The sequence below is a fragment of the Gambusia affinis genome, linkage group LG23, assembly GCF_019740435.1.
Source record: "Gambusia affinis linkage group LG23, SWU_Gaff_1.0, whole genome shotgun sequence".
Lineage (NCBI taxonomy): Eukaryota > Metazoa > Chordata > Actinopteri > Cyprinodontiformes > Poeciliidae > Gambusia > Gambusia affinis.
This window is the reverse complement of record NC_057890.1, coordinates 15,522,383-15,539,151: the sequence shown is the minus strand read 5'-3', so window position 1 is coordinate 15,539,151 and position 16,769 is coordinate 15,522,383. Positions and strand designations below refer to the sequence as shown.

At 38.9% G+C, this 16,769-nt stretch overlaps 3 protein-coding genes across 8 annotated transcripts; 1 reads left to right on the top strand and 2 right to left on the bottom strand.

Annotated features, from left to right (window-relative positions):
- Positions 1 to 392: 392 nt before the first annotated feature.
- On the bottom strand, positions 393 to 2,272 carry rhno1 (RAD9-HUS1-RAD1 interacting nuclear orphan 1). 2 transcript variants are annotated; one of them, XM_044108153.1, is made up of 3 exons: positions 2,069 to 2,272; positions 1,786 to 1,973; positions 393 to 1,271 (listed from the first exon to the last, which is right to left on the bottom strand). In XM_044108153.1, the coding sequence occupies exons 2-3, from the start codon at positions 1,948 to 1,950 to the stop codon at positions 540 to 542; spliced, it is 897 nt and encodes a 298-aa protein (XP_043964088.1). In that variant the 5' UTR covers positions 1,951 to 1,973; positions 2,069 to 2,272; the 3' UTR covers positions 393 to 539. The 2 variants fall into 2 exon arrangements, with proteins under 2 accessions (XP_043964088.1, XP_043964089.1); XM_044108154.1 differs by having other exon boundaries at positions 2,098 to 2,272.
- Positions 2,273 to 2,421: 149 nt separating this feature from the next.
- On the top strand, positions 2,422 to 7,972 carry foxm1 (forkhead box M1). 4 transcript variants are annotated; one of them, XM_044108149.1, is made up of 10 exons: positions 2,768 to 2,828; positions 2,942 to 3,023; positions 3,135 to 3,617; positions 3,734 to 3,873; positions 4,646 to 4,837; positions 4,922 to 5,050; positions 5,206 to 5,265; positions 5,946 to 5,994; positions 6,082 to 6,254; positions 6,602 to 7,972. In XM_044108149.1, exons 3-10 carry the CDS (start codon positions 3,170 to 3,172, stop codon positions 7,382 to 7,384), a joined length of 1,974 nt encoding a protein of 657 aa, XP_043964084.1. In that variant the 5' UTR covers positions 2,768 to 2,828; positions 2,942 to 3,023; positions 3,135 to 3,169; the 3' UTR covers positions 7,385 to 7,972. The 4 variants fall into 4 exon arrangements, with proteins under 4 accessions (XP_043964081.1, XP_043964085.1, XP_043964084.1 ...); XM_044108146.1 differs by lacking the exons at positions 2,768 to 2,828; positions 2,942 to 3,023 and adding an exon at positions 2,422 to 2,554; XM_044108150.1 differs by lacking the exon at positions 2,942 to 3,023 and having other exon boundaries at positions 2,734 to 2,828.
- A 735-nt stretch (positions 7,973 to 8,707) lies between these two features.
- Positions 8,708 to 13,088, bottom strand: si:ch73-352p4.8 (cystine/glutamate transporter). 2 transcript variants are annotated; one of them, XM_044108151.1, is made up of 12 exons: positions 12,730 to 13,082; positions 11,783 to 11,909; positions 11,590 to 11,705; positions 11,371 to 11,496; positions 11,194 to 11,293; positions 10,700 to 10,744; positions 10,483 to 10,606; positions 10,287 to 10,390; positions 10,115 to 10,211; positions 9,286 to 9,435; positions 9,022 to 9,199; positions 8,708 to 8,895 (listed from the first exon to the last, which is right to left on the bottom strand). In XM_044108151.1, exons 1-12 carry the CDS (start codon positions 13,049 to 13,051, stop codon positions 8,831 to 8,833), a joined length of 1,554 nt encoding a protein of 517 aa, XP_043964086.1. In that variant the 5' UTR covers positions 13,052 to 13,082; the 3' UTR covers positions 8,708 to 8,830. The 2 variants fall into 2 exon arrangements, with proteins under 2 accessions (XP_043964086.1, XP_043964087.1); XM_044108152.1 differs by lacking the exon at positions 9,022 to 9,199 and having other exon boundaries at positions 8,812 to 8,895; positions 12,730 to 13,088.
- Positions 13,089 to 16,769: the final 3,681 nt, after the last annotated feature.

Below are 16,769 nucleotides of genomic sequence, written 5' to 3'. Positions count from 1 at the left end.
AGTAACAATTTTATCTGTACTTTTGAAAACAAGTAGAAGAATTTTATTTGTATCAAAATTGTGTATTTCATACCGATTTCAATAGTGTAGCTTTGCACAAGGTTGCACATTTAATAGCAATTATAATGCATTTTAAATCACCAATGCCTTAAATAAAATATATATTTTATATAATTTTTAATCATAATTCATTTAATAATGATACATTGCCTAAAAATGTAAAATAAAGCTTTGTCTTTCACTTGTACCCCTTTATTTTATATTCTGTCCTGCAACAGTTGAATAAGATTTATGACAGTCACCGAAAAACATGTTCAAGAAATTATGTATTATGAGTTATATTTGGAGTGGGCAAAATATTGGTATATTTGAAAGTAAAATTCAAATGTAAACATAGTTATATAGATTTAATCAGTGCTGTGTAATTTATACTTTGCAGTTGGTAAAATAAGAATATGCTTTATCTTGATTTATTACAGTAATATACGACAGTAATCTATACAATAAATCAGAACGTATAAAAAGAAATGACAAAAAAATTAGCAATGAATTAGTACATCTGAGTCAGCAAGGAGCCCCCTTTCTTTTAACATCAACATCAGCCCCTTTCTCCTCCTCCATGTCATCTTCACCCCATAGTCCCTCTCTGGTGTGTCAGCCACCAAGGTTTCAGGTTGGCCGCTGCATGGTGATGTACATGGCTGAGCAAACAGTAAAAATCTGGGGGAAGAAGAGGAACGGTTTACCTCTTCCCACATCCTTTCCGGAGTATCCACATCAGGTGGAGGGCAAACACTGCTGACTTCTGTGGTTATCAACTTGGTGGAGGTAGGTGTTGAAGCTCCCTCTGCTGGAATTCTGCATCTACTTGTCACTTCTTTAGATTGAATTCCAAGCTTATCCAAACTTCTACTGTGGGAGGCAGTGCCATCAGGAAGTGCTTCAGCATTCCTTTTTCCAGCTGTGACCAACTGTCTTTTTGGAGTGTCTGAGTAAGCCAAATTTGCAGTCGTTTTGCTGTGGCAAACGGATGCACGAGGTTGTTTTTTGACTTTTGATACTGCATTTTTTGTTGTGGTTGTGGTCCTTGACTGTTTCTGAGACTGGTCCTTCAACCGAATGTGAAATGACAATGAGGGGTATTTGTATGTGCTGTTTTTTCTGGACAATTGACTACATCGATCAAGTAAACTTGAGGTTTTCTGCCCGTTTCTTCTCCCTCGTCTATTTGGAGGTGCAGCTGCAGATGAGTAGTCAAACTGTGGGTTAACCTGAAATTTTGAAACACTAAGTCAAATGGATGATACAATAAGAGTTGCAGTAATCTTATACAGCTAGTACAAACGTGGCCACGGGTTCCACATCAAAATTCTGTGTCCAAACTCAAATGACCAGAGAATCAAGTTCACTATGAATTTATGGTGGATATTTCACCAGTGGTGAAGCTTTAAATATGAACATTTATTTTAAAAAATTTGTCTACATCTAAAATATCCCAGACTTTTCCATACCTGTGCAGGCAATGTAAAAACCCTGGCAGCTATAAATATCCTTTGCTTTATTTTGCAAACTCCAGGGTCAACTTCCTTTTTATATTGATTTAACAAATCAAATCCCCTGTAACTCCATATAATCATTTGTAGTCAAAATGAATTGTTTAACTACAAACTATGCAAAAAACGTGATATTAGTGAGAGTTTATAACAAACAATGGACTTTGATTTGGATGCATATTTTTCATCACAAAAAGTGCATCTTTTAAAAGACTAAAACAACAGAACTTACCCACGAATTAAGATCTGAGCTGTTATGGGTTAGTGACTCCGGAAAAAATTCCTTGGGGTTGACTGCAGCTCGGACTTCAGGCGCATGTTGAAGTTTGCTTCCTCCTACAGGCCGTTCGATAAATTGCAGGGAAGGCTTATCCGCCTTTATGGCTTTGCGGGGCATTAATATAAATCATTCCTGAACATCTGGAGGAAGATATGTCACAGAAAGTAAGCTTGAGTAAAAGTCCACACGGAAATACCAAAAGTTAACGTTTTAGAGCATCAATTAAGAAGTATACATTCAAATGTTTTCGTTTCAAGCGCCTACTTCTATTCTTCTTTCTGTCACGGTGTTCTTTGCATAAGACATCGTATTCATAATTAACATATGCAAGTAAACCTCAGTTATATGACTTATCTGCCCCCTTTTCTTGTTGTCTTGTTAGTCATTGTTGTATTTCCCGGTTTTCTTCTTTTTCTTCCTCTGATCTGATTAGAATGCCAACCCGCAGTTACATTACTGCCACCTAGCGATGGTATCCCCTGGATCCTTATTGGTTGATATTTACCACGTGATCAAAGTGACGGAAGGAGGCAGCGCCCACAGCGCCAAAATTCAAAAACCTCTCTAAAACGAGCTGAAGATGTGTAAATGACACTTCATTACATGGTTTTGTATCAGTTACAGTGGATTAATCAAAAACAACAAATATGAACGCAATGTTTCAACTTCGACTCGGAGTTCAGCCAAGTGGGATCGCCTGAGACTTTGCAATAACATGAAGGTTTGGATTAATTTTAATAATAGCCTATTTAACGCGCTGCTACCCTGGGAGATATGATAATCTGTGCTTTAAAAAGGGAGACATACCCTCCGAATATTTAATTGTAGGTGTATAAACTATTAACTAATGAACATAAACTTTAAATGTATTCCAATTAAACGGTACAAAATGTGAAATTAAGAAACGGCTGTTCTAGAAGGCGCAGGTCGCTAAGGAAACAGCGATTGCAACTGAGCAGTTATTGAGCGACTGAGTCGACATAGCGACAAAAGGGGTTTGAATTTCACACAAAAAACACATATCTTGTTTAATTATTGTGACTCCTAGTGTATTTACGAAAGTGCTTTTATTTTTTTGTTTTATTAATGTGGAACGGTTATTATCCAGACTGAACTAAGCCCACTGACTAACCTCGATGTTGTCAGTTTTCTTCCGGTAGTATTGAACGTTGATCTAGCGGTGATTTTAGGTAGGAGTAATACTAAAAATTTGAAATGTTGATTTCTAGAAAACATACTGAATGTGTTTTATATATGTTTTTATTTACATGTCTAATTTACTGTGTGCTGTTTTTGCACAGCAATCCTGTGAAGGATAATTTTAGCGATCTTGACCATGAGGAGCCCAAGGAGACCCCTGATTCTGAAAAGAAGAAAACTTCCATTTCTGCAAAATGAACCAACTCAGGCTGACAAGCAAACCCAGCACGGTGCAGCAGGCACTGGGGAGCCAGCTAAACCAGCAGCCAGCCAGTGCCTCCCTCATGGTATCCCCATCATGAATCACCCCTCCATGTCTGACACTCAGGTGGTTGTCATCCCTAAAGAGGCAGATCTGCAAAGCATCATCGGTGTGCTCACTGCAAAGGGCAAAGAGAGTGGGGTCCAAGGCCCAAACAAGTTCATCCTTCTCAGTGAGAGTGGCAGCAGGGGCAATGGATCTTTCTGCCAGGCTGCTGTCAAAGAGGAGTCATCTCCTGCAGGAAGTACAGCTGCACAACCAGTGAAGTCAGATACTATCCACAATATGCCAGATGCTAAACCTCTCATTGGAAATCAGTCAAGTATGTATGAATTAAGAGCTGCAGCTTCATCCTCCTCAGAAGCTTCCCCCCCTATTCCATTTTAAGGTGTCAATTACATAAAATGTTCTCTCTCCTTTATGCATCAATGAACATAGGTGCAAGTTGCAGTCCTCTAGATGACAGCCTCACCAATATCCAGTGGCTGGGCAAAATGAATACCAGTGCCTTGGAGCCACACCTTGCAAATCAGACAACTGACAAAGAGAAGAAGCTTCAAGCAGCGCAGATTTTACAGGTCAGCCTTGTTTCTGTTATTTACTTTTTCACTGTTGAAGTGCAAACAGAGCAATTGTTAGGAAACCTAGATGTAAAAGCACACAAGTCAAATGCCACAAAACACAAATGTGATTATCTTTGACTTGCTAAGGTTTTTAACTAAGCTTATAAGTTTATTTTTATTCCTACTGGTCTTTAAAAGACTTCAAAATGTCTTACATTTTTAGAAACTTGCAAAAGCAACACATTTGTGTAATTCAAATATTTTTACTATGACTTATACTATATAACTACAGGATCAAGGTCCAGATTATGGTGTTTGATTTGAAATTTATTTAAAATTTTGACTTTAGTTGCATTTCATTATAGCTGCACATCATACCAAATTGCAAACATCAATCTGACATCAGTGAATGCAATATTGTCAAAAAACAGTCTGGAAGTATATGAGTGTAGTATTTTTAGTGGCTGAGAGGTTCAAGCTCACAAATTAGCCGATAAGTATCTTCAAAAAATGGAAACATACCTTTGCAAAAGGAATATTCTGTACAGACGAACACCTTAAACTAGTGATCTGGTCCTTTTAATAATAAAAAAGGGAAAGATTTTTTTGGGGGGGATTGCATTCCGAATTTCATCCTTTATTTTAAAACTTAGCAAGAACAATCAATGTTTTTATTGAAGTCTTAACAATATGACAAAAATGGACTCAAATTTACATGTTTAAGTCTGGAATTATTATCCTTCAGTAGTAATTGGGTCTGTCTATCACTCTCTTTGCATTCTTTCAGACCCACAGTACAAATTCAAACCCAGAAGGTTCTCATCAGCCCACGTTACAGAGACCGCCGTACTCCTACACGGCCATGATCCAGTTCGCCATCAACAGCAGGAAGAACAGAGGCATGACGCTGAAAGAAATTTACACATGGATCGAGGACCATTTCCCTTATTACAGAGAAGTGGCCAAACCAGGCTGGAAGGTGAGTCAGAAAACTAACAGAGGAAATTAGATCGGATCTCAAAGCAAAACTTTGAAGGATTTCACTGGTTTTGTTCCTTTGCAGAATTCAATCCGCCACAATCTTTCTCTGCACGACATGTTCATCCGTGAGCGGTCGCCAGACGGTAAAACTTCTTTCTGGACAATTCGACCAGATATCAATCGATGCCTGACCCTTGATCAGGTTTACAGGGTGAGCATTGCTATTTTCACATACATGTTGCTTTTATTAAATACATAAAGCTGTTTTTCTCATCTTCCATTGCCTTTTTTCTTCTTGCCTCATAGTCCTCTCTGATTTTGTAATACAACTGCGGTCTGATTCTTTGATTTCTGTTCTTTCTGTAGCCTTGTTGTGATCCGGGGACCGTTTCTTCTCCTGTGCCGTTGCTTCCATGTCCCCACCAAGTAAGACTGATTCACCTCTTGTTGAAAACTATTTTCTTTCCACAGTTAGGCAGCAGAGGGCTAAACAGCATGGAAAGTCAAATGTTTCATATCTTCTGGGACCCGATTAACAACTTGTGCTTTCAGATTCAAAGTATAGCTGCAGCTGAAGAACTCAGATGTTGTTTTATAGGTAGAAGAAAAAACTGAAGTCATCTGAACACTTCATGTTTTGTCTTGTTACAGTGATATAGCTCTATACTTTATTGTTCGACCTAGACCAAAATGAAGTACTGTTTGATAAACATGTTGAAGCACAGTTGGCTTTCGACGTTTATTACCAATAAATATCTGAAAAGTGTGGCATGCATTTGTAAAAAGCCCATTTAAAATCCAGCTCCCTTCACAGACTGAATTGTGTACTCTGGCCGCTCAGTAAAGAAATACATGCCGCACTTTTCCGATTTTTGTTTGTAAAGCCACTGCACTATCTTATGCCATTCTGTCATAAAAAAAATAAAAAATTCTAATACAAATGTATTAGAATATGTCAACTACAATAGACATTTGTAGTTGTGATGTGACAAACTGAAAAAGTTCAAGAGATCTTAAAGTTTTTGTAAGGCGATTAAAATGTTGAGTGTTTTTCTGTCAAACTAAAGCTGTATTGTCTAAAGTGATCCTCTGTGTTGCTTTCCCAGCATGAAAAGAAGAATATATCTGCTGTAAGAAAAGCGCCAGCTTCCACTGGTGAGTTCAACACAACTTAACAGAAATGTTTGTTTTTTAGTGTAACTGTATGTTTCTAAAAGTGTTTTTCTGTTTGTTTGTTTTCAGAGAGGAGGATGAAACCGCTGCTGCCCCGTACAGACTCTTACTTGGTTCCTATCCAGCTGCCAATTGCCTCCTCTGCTTATCTGCCATCCTTGTCTGGTTCTTATTGTCCATCTGGCTCCAAGCACAAACAAAATGCTTCACGGGGGACCAAGAGAGTCCGCATTGCCCCCAAGGTACACATTCGGTCAGGTGTAGCTACTGAGAAACTACTTCAAGTCTTGCTGAACATAGATGCTGGACCATATGACTTAAAAATAACATTTCAGGTTCTTAATGCAAAATTTGATCTCCGATTTTAAGTAATTGTGGTTTTCTTTGCTTTTTTTCTTAGAAAATGAAAATGATAGAATATATCTTTTAAAAACTGCCTTTTATTTGAATAGTTTCTTCTGGATTTTACTTAATTCCTTCCCTTTTTTCCTTACATTCACAGTAAACTATAGTTAAAACGTCTTTTGTGACATATCTAATTTTCCACCTGAAAAGTTAGGGATTTTTTGCTGTTCTTGTCGTCTCTCAGGTGACGGAGGGCGATAGTCCAGCCGTGGCTCTGGCTCCTCAGGTCGACCTGAAGGTGGAACCTGTAAATGTTCCGACAAAACGCGAGACACGTAAACCTCCTCCGAAGAGGCAGTCCAGCAGCTCCCGCCGTAAGCAGAGCCTGGTGAACTCTCTGCAGGACGAGCCCATCCTCCTCTGCCCCGACAACAGCTTCTTTGACTCTGGCGTCGCCTCGGACGCCTCCACCTCCCAGGACGTGAGAGAAACTGACAGCACCGAGCAGCAGCAGCACTTCCAGGGCAGCCCTGAGCGGGAACTCTACTTCAAGACGCCCATAAAGAGTCACAGCCACTTGAGCTCCTCCACGCCGAGCAAGCCACCTCCTAACATTACACTTGAACCCTGGAAGGTGACACCCGTCGGCAAAGACAGCCAAAGCGTCCTGGACTTCAGTCCTATCCGCACGCCGGGTGGTCCCGTTGTCACGCCCCGACAGGAGTACACCACCTTCAGCTTCAGCAGCACTCCCTTCAAAGAGCTGCCGCTGTTCAGTTCCCCCAGGGAGCTGCTCACACCGGCCCCCTGCAGAGCCCCGCCGACGGATTCCCCCACCGAGGTGCAGCTGGCGGATGCGCCCGCCGCTTCGCCGTCCAACCGCTCCATCACGGAGGGCCTCATCCTGGACACCATGAACGACAGCCTGAGCAAGATTCTGGTGGACATCAGCTTCTCCGCCCTGGACGATGAAGACCTGGGCATCGCTAACATCAGCCTGTCAGAGTTCCTCGGTCAGTTCATGTAGCCCGATGGCCAAAACGCTAGAAATCCGTTGTTGAACACTAAAGCACGCACGCACCAACTCAGCAAAACATATTTCTCGTCTGGTCATGATCCACCTGTTGTGTGTTTTTGATGGTTATTGTTGGAGGTGTGTCATCAATCTCAGTTTGTGGTTAGTTTGATTTCTGTCTGAATATAATTTATTAATTTTACTCCAGTACAAATAACAAAGTAGGGTATTAAGAAGGCTTCACCAAGGTCTCACGATGCTTTAATTGGCCAAGAGACTGCACTCACTCATCTTCCACTTTGTATTTGCCTGTTATTTTTTTGTAACTTTCTCATGTTTGCACTTGCTTTTACTGTTCTGTGTGTCAAATTCCTCTCTTGCATGTGGCCCTCCTCTTTTGTCTTATCTTTTAGCTGCTCTGCATCGCTGTCATTTATAGGAGCTGCATGAGAAGAGAAATATTTAAGTGTATACATATGTTGATTTGCACATTATAATATATGACTTACAGTTGTACAATAGATTATTTGATCACTTGGTAAACTCTGTTGTCGGGTTCCAAAGTCTTAACAGCAATTAAAAAAAGTATTACAAGTAGCACTAACAGAAATAGGATTGTCTGATTGTAGAACTGTTTTCAGAAATCTTCACTGTAATTATTGGATGTGCCGTTGTCAACTGAAGGGCACTTTATCTGAACAGAGGAATTTTGTGAACTTCTCTTTTTACCTCTTAAGGCAGAAAATACAGAATATTTAGTATATGTCTTCAGTAAGAAAGATTATTTGCAGTATCATCTTTGAGGTTGAGACGTGACCTATTTCTGTACCACTGAATAATGTGTGTTTTTAAGAACAGGTCCTTCTTTTGTCTCAGCTTTTTTAATCTATAAATTCATCTGTCTATGAAGAAAGGTTGTTTTCTGAAGTAAGACTACAATAAATTTCTTAGATCCTCATAAAATTGAAGGATTTTTCTATTTAATTTCATTGCAACATGGCATTTGCAAGGTGTGTATGGATAACCTTTGTTTTAAATACAACTCTTTGTGCAACCTATGCTTTATTACATGTTGTAGAACTGTAAAGAAAATCTTGCCATCTTGGGCAAGATGTTTTTTTTTTTTTTTTTAAAAAGATACGCCATGTGTTTTATTACTAATCTAAGGTCAGCAAAGGCTTTTGTTTGGCTTACCTGGCTTGTAAATTCTGCAAATTTTTGATTTCAGCATGAACATTTTTTAAGACGTCTTAGGCATTGTTGATACTTTTTCAGTGTTCTTCATACTGGAAGAAAATGTATCTTGGTAAAGCAGCAGACGAATGCACATATATCTGTTACAAATATTCTTTTTAATGTTTTCTTGTACAAAAAGAGGTGTTTTAGTTAGTTTGGACTCTCTAAGAAAGATGTAATCCACAAAGATAGTCAGTGGAAACTTAAATGTCTTAACTGTCTTCAGTATGTCTGGACGTCTTGTTGAACCACTTCCAGTAGGATCTGCAACTGCTTGCTGCAATAATCTGGGAAAATGAGACATATGCACCAGTCAGATCTTTTTTATTAAACTCAGACATGCTGAACACTCTTATTTCAAGTCACGTATATTCAAAGTTGAGTCACTGTGACCTACAAATGGCATGACTTACTGAAAATGTGCGTTAATCTACGTGGCACCCGAAAGCGGTGGACAGTCATGTAGTAAACTGGAACTCCTGTTAGAGTGAGGGCACAGCTCTGCCCCGTGTTCCAGGGGTCCGAATAAAGCGAGAGACCAACAATGAAGAAGCAAACCACTGTGAAGGTGACCGCAATGACCAAAGGGACCTTAAGGTGGGTGAGCATGCAGGATAAATGATCAGAGTCCTGTAATGTGAAAGTAAAAAAGCTGAAAGACTCTGAAAAACACTAACCTTGAAGGGCCTGGGGTGGTGGGGGAAGCGGTATCGATGGATGAGCATGCCCAAGGTTGCCAGGGCGATGAAGAACCAGCGTGAAAAAGAGGCAAAGTTGATGAGCTGGTAGATTTCCCCAGTGATTAACATCACCACCACCAATGGATACTGGAGACACACACAATGCAGCTTTAATCGCATGCTACTACAGCACCCAACACACAAATACTGTCAGCAAACCAGCTTTCTACAGCTCTCTGGGATGCACTTCTTTTTTCCAGACCCTTCACATGTTCCTGCTTCAGTTTAGAACAAACTTTCAGAATGGTTTAGTGAAATATCTTAGGAGCTGAGACACTAACATTCAGTCTGCCTTTGTTTTTAGAGAAGATAGATCAGAGGTCTTCTAGAGGGAGATTGTAAAGCTGACTGTTGCTGTGTGTTGATAGGAAGATAAAGCTGCCAGACCAAGACAAACAAACAACATCCAATGGTGATTCGGTTCTAAGTGCTCTGCCCAGGGAATGCAGAAGGTCCAATGAAGCATGCATATTAATGCAAACTGTCTTTCTTTGTTGACAGGGAAAAAAAGTTTTATTTATTTAAAAAAAAAAACCCTTTTTGCTTCAGCAGATGCAGAATGAACTAATAAAAATTGTGTGTATATTGGCTGATGACTACTAATAAATTAAAATGAGATTCATTCTATAAGCTCCACTCCAAGAAATATAGCAAGACTTTTGCAGAGTACAAGAAATAGAAGAATGATAATAGGCAGTTGTTATTGTTCATCATATGTTATGGTGGAACAGTTCTGTTTGATTCGTGGTCTTTGGACAGTACTGACCAGGAGGAGCACTGCAGGTAAAGGTGTGCGTTGTCGGATATGTATCATGGAAAAGATCGGTGGCCAGTGGCCTTCTCTGGCACCCACAAACAGCATCCTGCAACCACAAATCTCATAAGTTCAGAATTGCACAGAAAACATTAAGAACAGCCAGCTGTTTCTTTCATAATACCTGGGTGACCCGAAGAAGCCGCCATTGAGAGCTCCAAGGCAAGATAGAGCGACCAGAATGGGAATCACTGAGGCCAGGCCCTGAAGAGCCCGGTTTGCAAATGTCTGCAGGCAAACAAACGTCACATCAGAACACAGCTGTGCTAACATATTCTCTCTACATTCTTCGTCTGTGGAACATTTTGCTCTTTGCTGACCACAGCCACTGCGTCAGACAGCAGCAGCTCAGCGGGCGTCATCATGGTGTAGTAGGCCACATTTACAAGCACATAAAACACCGTCACCGTCACCATGGAGCAGATTATTGCCAAAGGGATGTTTCTGAAAGCACATGATTCACACAGAACATATAAATGTTTACTTTTCAACTCACTCAAAAGAATTATCGCAATCTGATGCAAATATACAAAATACCTATTTGGATTTATTACTTCTTCTGTGACAAAGTTCAGATAAAACCTAGGAGAAGAAGGAGAAACTGAACTTTACTCTGATACCCCTAAAGAAAAACTACTACAGTCAACCATTATTTGTGCACCACATAAATCTGGCCTTTAAAGTGACAAGAAGAAAACCATTGCTGGAAGAAACCCACCCATGTTTTCTCACAGGCCATGCAGCAAACATATGGAAGACATTGCTTCGATCAAACGAGAGCAAAATTGAATTGTTTGTTATGTGTGGTGGAAAATTACTTTGGCACTTCGTGCTGTGGGAAAGTTATTTTTTCAGCAGGGAGAGTAAATGCAGGGTTAATAGGAAAACAGGCAGAGACAATACAGAGCAATCCTGAAAGAAACACATCAGAGTTATGTGCTACTTTCTGTCAGTCCAACCCATAAAATCTCAATCAAATATGTTAACATTTGTAAATATAACTTGTCACAATATAAACTGTGCTGACTTACCATCCACCGTATGCATATAAACCATTATAGAAAGCCAGTGGCAGCCTATCCAGAGTTATGGACTCCAACTCAAATCCATTCTGGAAATTTTCTGTCTTTCCTGCAAAGACCAGTTGAAAAGTTCAAATGTTCCCAGGAACTCCATCTTATTCAGTATTCCTGCTTCCATCATCATACCTTTTGCTAGAGCTATGACCCCAGGAATAATTATGAGTACCAGGGCAAACATCTTAATGAAGGTCAAGATGACCTGAGTGCGGGAGGCCAAGTTTACGCTCCAGCAGTTAACTGCAACAACAAATGCTAGAGAGACACAAATCACAAATTATGTCTCTACTGAATGGGAAATAATGATTCACATATAAAGTAGACAAGAAGGCGTGGAATACCACTCACTCACTCCGAGGATACTGACGAGTTTGATTAGTGCTGAAGGAGCAGGACAAGGTGCAAATAAAGGTTCAACAATGTAACGTCCAAAAGCTAGGGAGACATAGGACGCCACAGCTGGTCTGAAAAAAATATAGAGTAGTTATACTGTTATTTTGATTTTTCTTCAGTTACCCAATAATAAAAAAACAACTTATACCTTATAAATAGGAACTCAACCCAGAGTCTTAAGAAGGCCGGTAGGGGCCCCAGTGTCTCCAGCAGATAAGTGTAGTGACCTCCGGATTTTGTGAAAGTGGTTCCTAGTTCAGCATAACATAAGGCCCCTGAGAGGAAACAGGAAAAGGAAGACTCTTATTTACTTGTAGTTCATTTAATCTTTTAATTTTTTTAAGAAAGAATAGATTTTAAAATACTTGTGTTAGTTTATAAATCACTGAACGCTTCAGCACAAAAATACATTAAAGATCTTCGGATCTTTAACTCAAGCCTTCTGGTTCTGCTCTACTCTGGATCCCAGAACCAGAACCAAACATAGAGAAGCTGAATTCAGCTTCTATCCTCCACTAGTCTGGAACAAACCTCCAGAAAACTGCAAAACAGCTGAAACACCGAGTTCCTTTAAATCAGTGCTTAAAAACCACCTGTTTAGAGTTGCCTTCGACTAGTAGTACATCGATCAGCATATTTCATATTTAATTCGATCATTTTGATGATGACATTTGACAAAATGAAACATTGATTGTTTGTTTCATAACTGATGACTGTTTGGTGTTTTTGTGATGTAAAGCACTTTGAACTGCCTTGTTGCTGAAATGTTCTATACAAATAAACTTGACTTGAATATTGTAGACATTTTGATAATATTTTGCTTTGCTACTTGTTCCCCTGCTATAAATGACTTTTGTCCCACTGAAAATATAAACTGCAGATTAATTCAGCTCCTTCAAAATTTCATATGACTTGTAAAATGCAGACTAAATTACTAGTGCAAAGGACAGGCAGGACCATATTATTTGGCAGGCAAAGACAAACAATTTCGGATACAAAAAATAATGCAATACACCTTAACTCTCATGCAATAGTTTCCTTATAGACATATTATTATAGATATAGAAGAAGCAGAGGAAATGAGCATGGTCTTACCAAACAGGGACAGGAGGCCACACAGCGCCCACACCAGCAGAGACAGCCCCACGCTGCCACTGTTCATCAACACTCCCTTCGGAGCGATAAAGATCCCACTGCCAACCACCGTCCCAATGATGAAGGACACAGCAGGCAGCAGCCCAATCTGCCTCCGAAGGCGCACCGCCTCCTCCTCCGTCTTCCCCTTATCTTGCTCTTTCTTTATCTGTGTCCTCTCCATTTTTGTGTGTGTCTGTAGGTCACCGAGCGAAACTGTAGTGGGAGCACAACTGTGTAGGCCAGAACTTTTCCCACTCTCCCCCCCTCGTCCTCCTCTCATTGGCTCTTGGCTCACCCGCCCAGGGTACAGAAAACAAAGCCAGCACTCTTCCAAGCTCCAGGAATTATTTAAAGCGGTTCAAGTGCTTGACACTTTCCTGTATAGTAAAGTTTGTCTGGGTAAATATGTGATAATGTGGGTGTGGACTTTTGACGAGTGTGACGAGTGTGGCCTTTCTATGCCTTTTTTTGTTAAAAAAAAAAAAAAAGGCATAGAAGCAACTGCACAGATAGCAGGAGAGCCAATTCTTACAGCATTCACACCGTGTGACACATCTTCCTCACTCAAAAAAATGTTTTAAAGCTGATTTCATTCATGCTATTACTTTTTTTTCCTGACAAACTAAAAACACATTGCCTCAGAACAGCTCAGCTGATAAAACAAACAGAAGCCACTTGATTAGCTTGTTTTCGCCACTTTTCACAGGATTGAACACTGTAAGGATGACAGCTTCATCTCATCAACAAGAGGCCCACTTGTTAAAATTCCTGCACAGTATGAACCTAGAGGCTCCTTCAGAGGAGGGAATGCTACATTTGCTATTTGAATATGAAAGCAACAAGAGTGAAAAAGAAGATAAAATGTCATGGTGGTAAAATGTCATTACATATCTTAGCCTTTTCATTGAATTCAAAGTGACATAAAACAAAGTACTTATCTGACAAAGGGAGCTTTCTGGCCTTTTATTTGAAAATGTATGTCTTCAAATATAATGTCAGACACTTGGCTAATAAAAGTCTGAAAGCATAGTGTACATTTAGCCCCCTATAATGTTAATACCCCTAAATAAAATCTAGTGCAACCAACAGCCACGAGTGTGAAGAATAAATAAAAAGTCTCATTTGAAGTTTGAGAAAGTTATGTAACAAAGACAAGACCAAAGTCGAACCTGTTGGGTTACATACAAAATGCAAATTAGCTATTTTTTGGTCCATGTTCCTGCACTTTTGTCATTTTCAACTCCTTTCTGTGGCAGAACAAGATGAAACAAGATACAATTTGTATTTTTATTTAATTCTATTTTTTAAAGTGCTATAAAATGATTTAGTCATTTCTTGTATTGAATCTTTAGAGAATTTTCTGCTGAGAAACCTCCTTCAAATCACTTACTCATTATCTCTTTGACCAGCAGATGGCGCTAAAGTCTCATCTAAGAAATGCTGCCATGTTAAAAATTTTAATATCTTTCTATTATATATATATATATATATATATATATATATATATATATATATATATACATAAAAAAATATATATATACATATATATATATATATATATATATATATATATATATATATATATATATATATATATATGAAATGCATCGTCTGTTACTAGCTGACATATTTTGCATTGTAGCACTGTTTTGGTTTAGTTTATATTTATGCCCTGTGTGTAGCTGAAACAGTGAGTCAGTAAAAGCTGTAGTTCTGTGACCATGTAGCCTGGTGACATATTTGGTATCTCGGTGTGAAATCCCAGGACAATTCTCAGTTTAGCCTCTCTTTTTACTTTGAAACAAACAGACATCTTACAAAGTGAATAAAAATCCATCTCCACCTTGTGTTTCTTCAGATGTCTTGGCAAGTCAAGGCCAAACTGGTCTTGACCTTTTCTTAGAGTCATTAGCTAACCCTGCAAGGAACATAACAAAAAGTGAATGAAATAGTATTCCTCATGAGTCTGAAGATGTAAAAGAAGAACAACTAAGCAAGAGAAATATTTTAAAAAGAACAGAAACAATGAAATGATAAAACTGATTTTGATAAATTTAGTATTTTTGTTTTTTTAATTTAGTGTTTTGATTCAGAATAGAGTTGATTATTTTTAATGGTCGCCTCCCTCAAGGTAAACAAGGAGAGGAAAGTCATACTCTACGTAGCCGTCATAGAAACATCGCCCTTGGCAACCAGCTGAGGTCTTTGCATGCGCAGTACAAGATCTGGCAGCTTGAATCCCCCATTTACAAACCTATTAACATGAAAGGCCTGTTTATGTGTATGTGCTGCTGTCCTGGGAATTAATTAACCTTCACACACAGATGCGCACATATACCACATAAGGGTGTAATATCCACGCATAAACAAATGCATGTTTACTCAAATCACACACATCAGGTAGCGCACAGACCAAGGTGGGAACAAGTTGGGGAAGATAAGACGGATCATTTGAATTTTAAATAGACAAGAAAACAAAAAGAGTATCTAAACGGGATTACAAATTAACTTACAGGTTTAGTCAACACTCACTCGATTTGAACGATTTATTTAGTTGCTGCGAAGGAATTGAATAATTTACATAAGGCTCCTATGGAGACTGGAAAAAGTCTGAAATTTGATATGAAGGCTTCATTTGATCCAGTAGAAGGATGAGATTTTGTACTTAAACTTTTATTGAGATTACTTGAAACTTCAATCTAGAAATGTATGGCATCTTAACATGAAAAATGTGTGTAAACCCCATTAGTCTTTCCCAATACAGATCCTTAAAACTCAAAGCAGTAACTCTTCATACTTTAAAAATTGATTCTTGCAGTAGATTATGATCAGTAAAAGATGCTACTAGCAGAAGATAAGGTACTCCATTTGCATCTTGAGTTTGATTAAATATGCATTCAGAAGTTACTTTTATCTTTTCTTTTTACCTTGATATTATTTTAAAGTGTTTACATCTATTCACACTTCATTATTTGCAGATTCACCTGAATTCTTTTGTGGAACTCAGAATTCCAAAATATTCATGTAAAATTAAACTATTCATGGAGTTTTTTCATAAAACATATCTAAAATATTCAACCGTGTGTATTCCTTCATGCGTATTAATACATATTAATTGTACATTAGATGTTCGAATTACTAAAACAAGCAGTTATTTGACTGATTTTGCTAATAATTCTGCAAACTAATGTGAAGCTCTCTGGTATCTACTTAACTACAAGGTGGACAAGATTCAAATGAAACTGGAGAGATTTGTTTTCACACCAATTGCTCATTAGAGTATATTATATAATTCTAGCAAACTTATTCCATGCTAAAGTCACCCAAATTTGATTTTAGCCAGCCTACAACTGTTGATGGAACAGTCTTTAGCAGCAATGACAAATCACATCCTCACTTTTTCTTGTTTGAATATAAAAAAGTTGTCAGGGTTCACAATAACTTTTCATTTGCATTTAGATCAGATCTGACCTTAGCAACCTTTACCACTGACTCTGACCCACCTGAGAAAGAAACACACACTCCAACTCATAGAGGCGTTCAACCACGACTCGTGCAGCAGGTTCCAGCAAGATTATTACATTAGATAAAAATCCAGTGCACTACACTTGATGGATAGTGGTGGTTGATACCACATGGATAAACCCAATCGACAGGTTACGGCAGAGTGCTCATGCTTGCAGTCTGATTGAGTGTCTTACGGCCCTCCTCAGATTACATGTCTGCTCCTGAGAGGAAGACATCCATTCATAGGAATGTGGAAGAGGCCAAATGCAACTATGACGCCATGGGGTTTTTCTCTACACAGAGGATCTCAAAACCTTTGGGATTTGAGGTTTTCAGACTATTTGAAGAGTAAATAAACGATCCTGAACCTGCCACTTGCTGATATGGATCCTACTGTCTGGATGCCAAGACACAAAAAACTCCTGCTTTAAAAGAAAGCGGGCATGGAGGGGAGAGCAATGCGTCATGCTAGTCTGACTCAGGATCTCCCA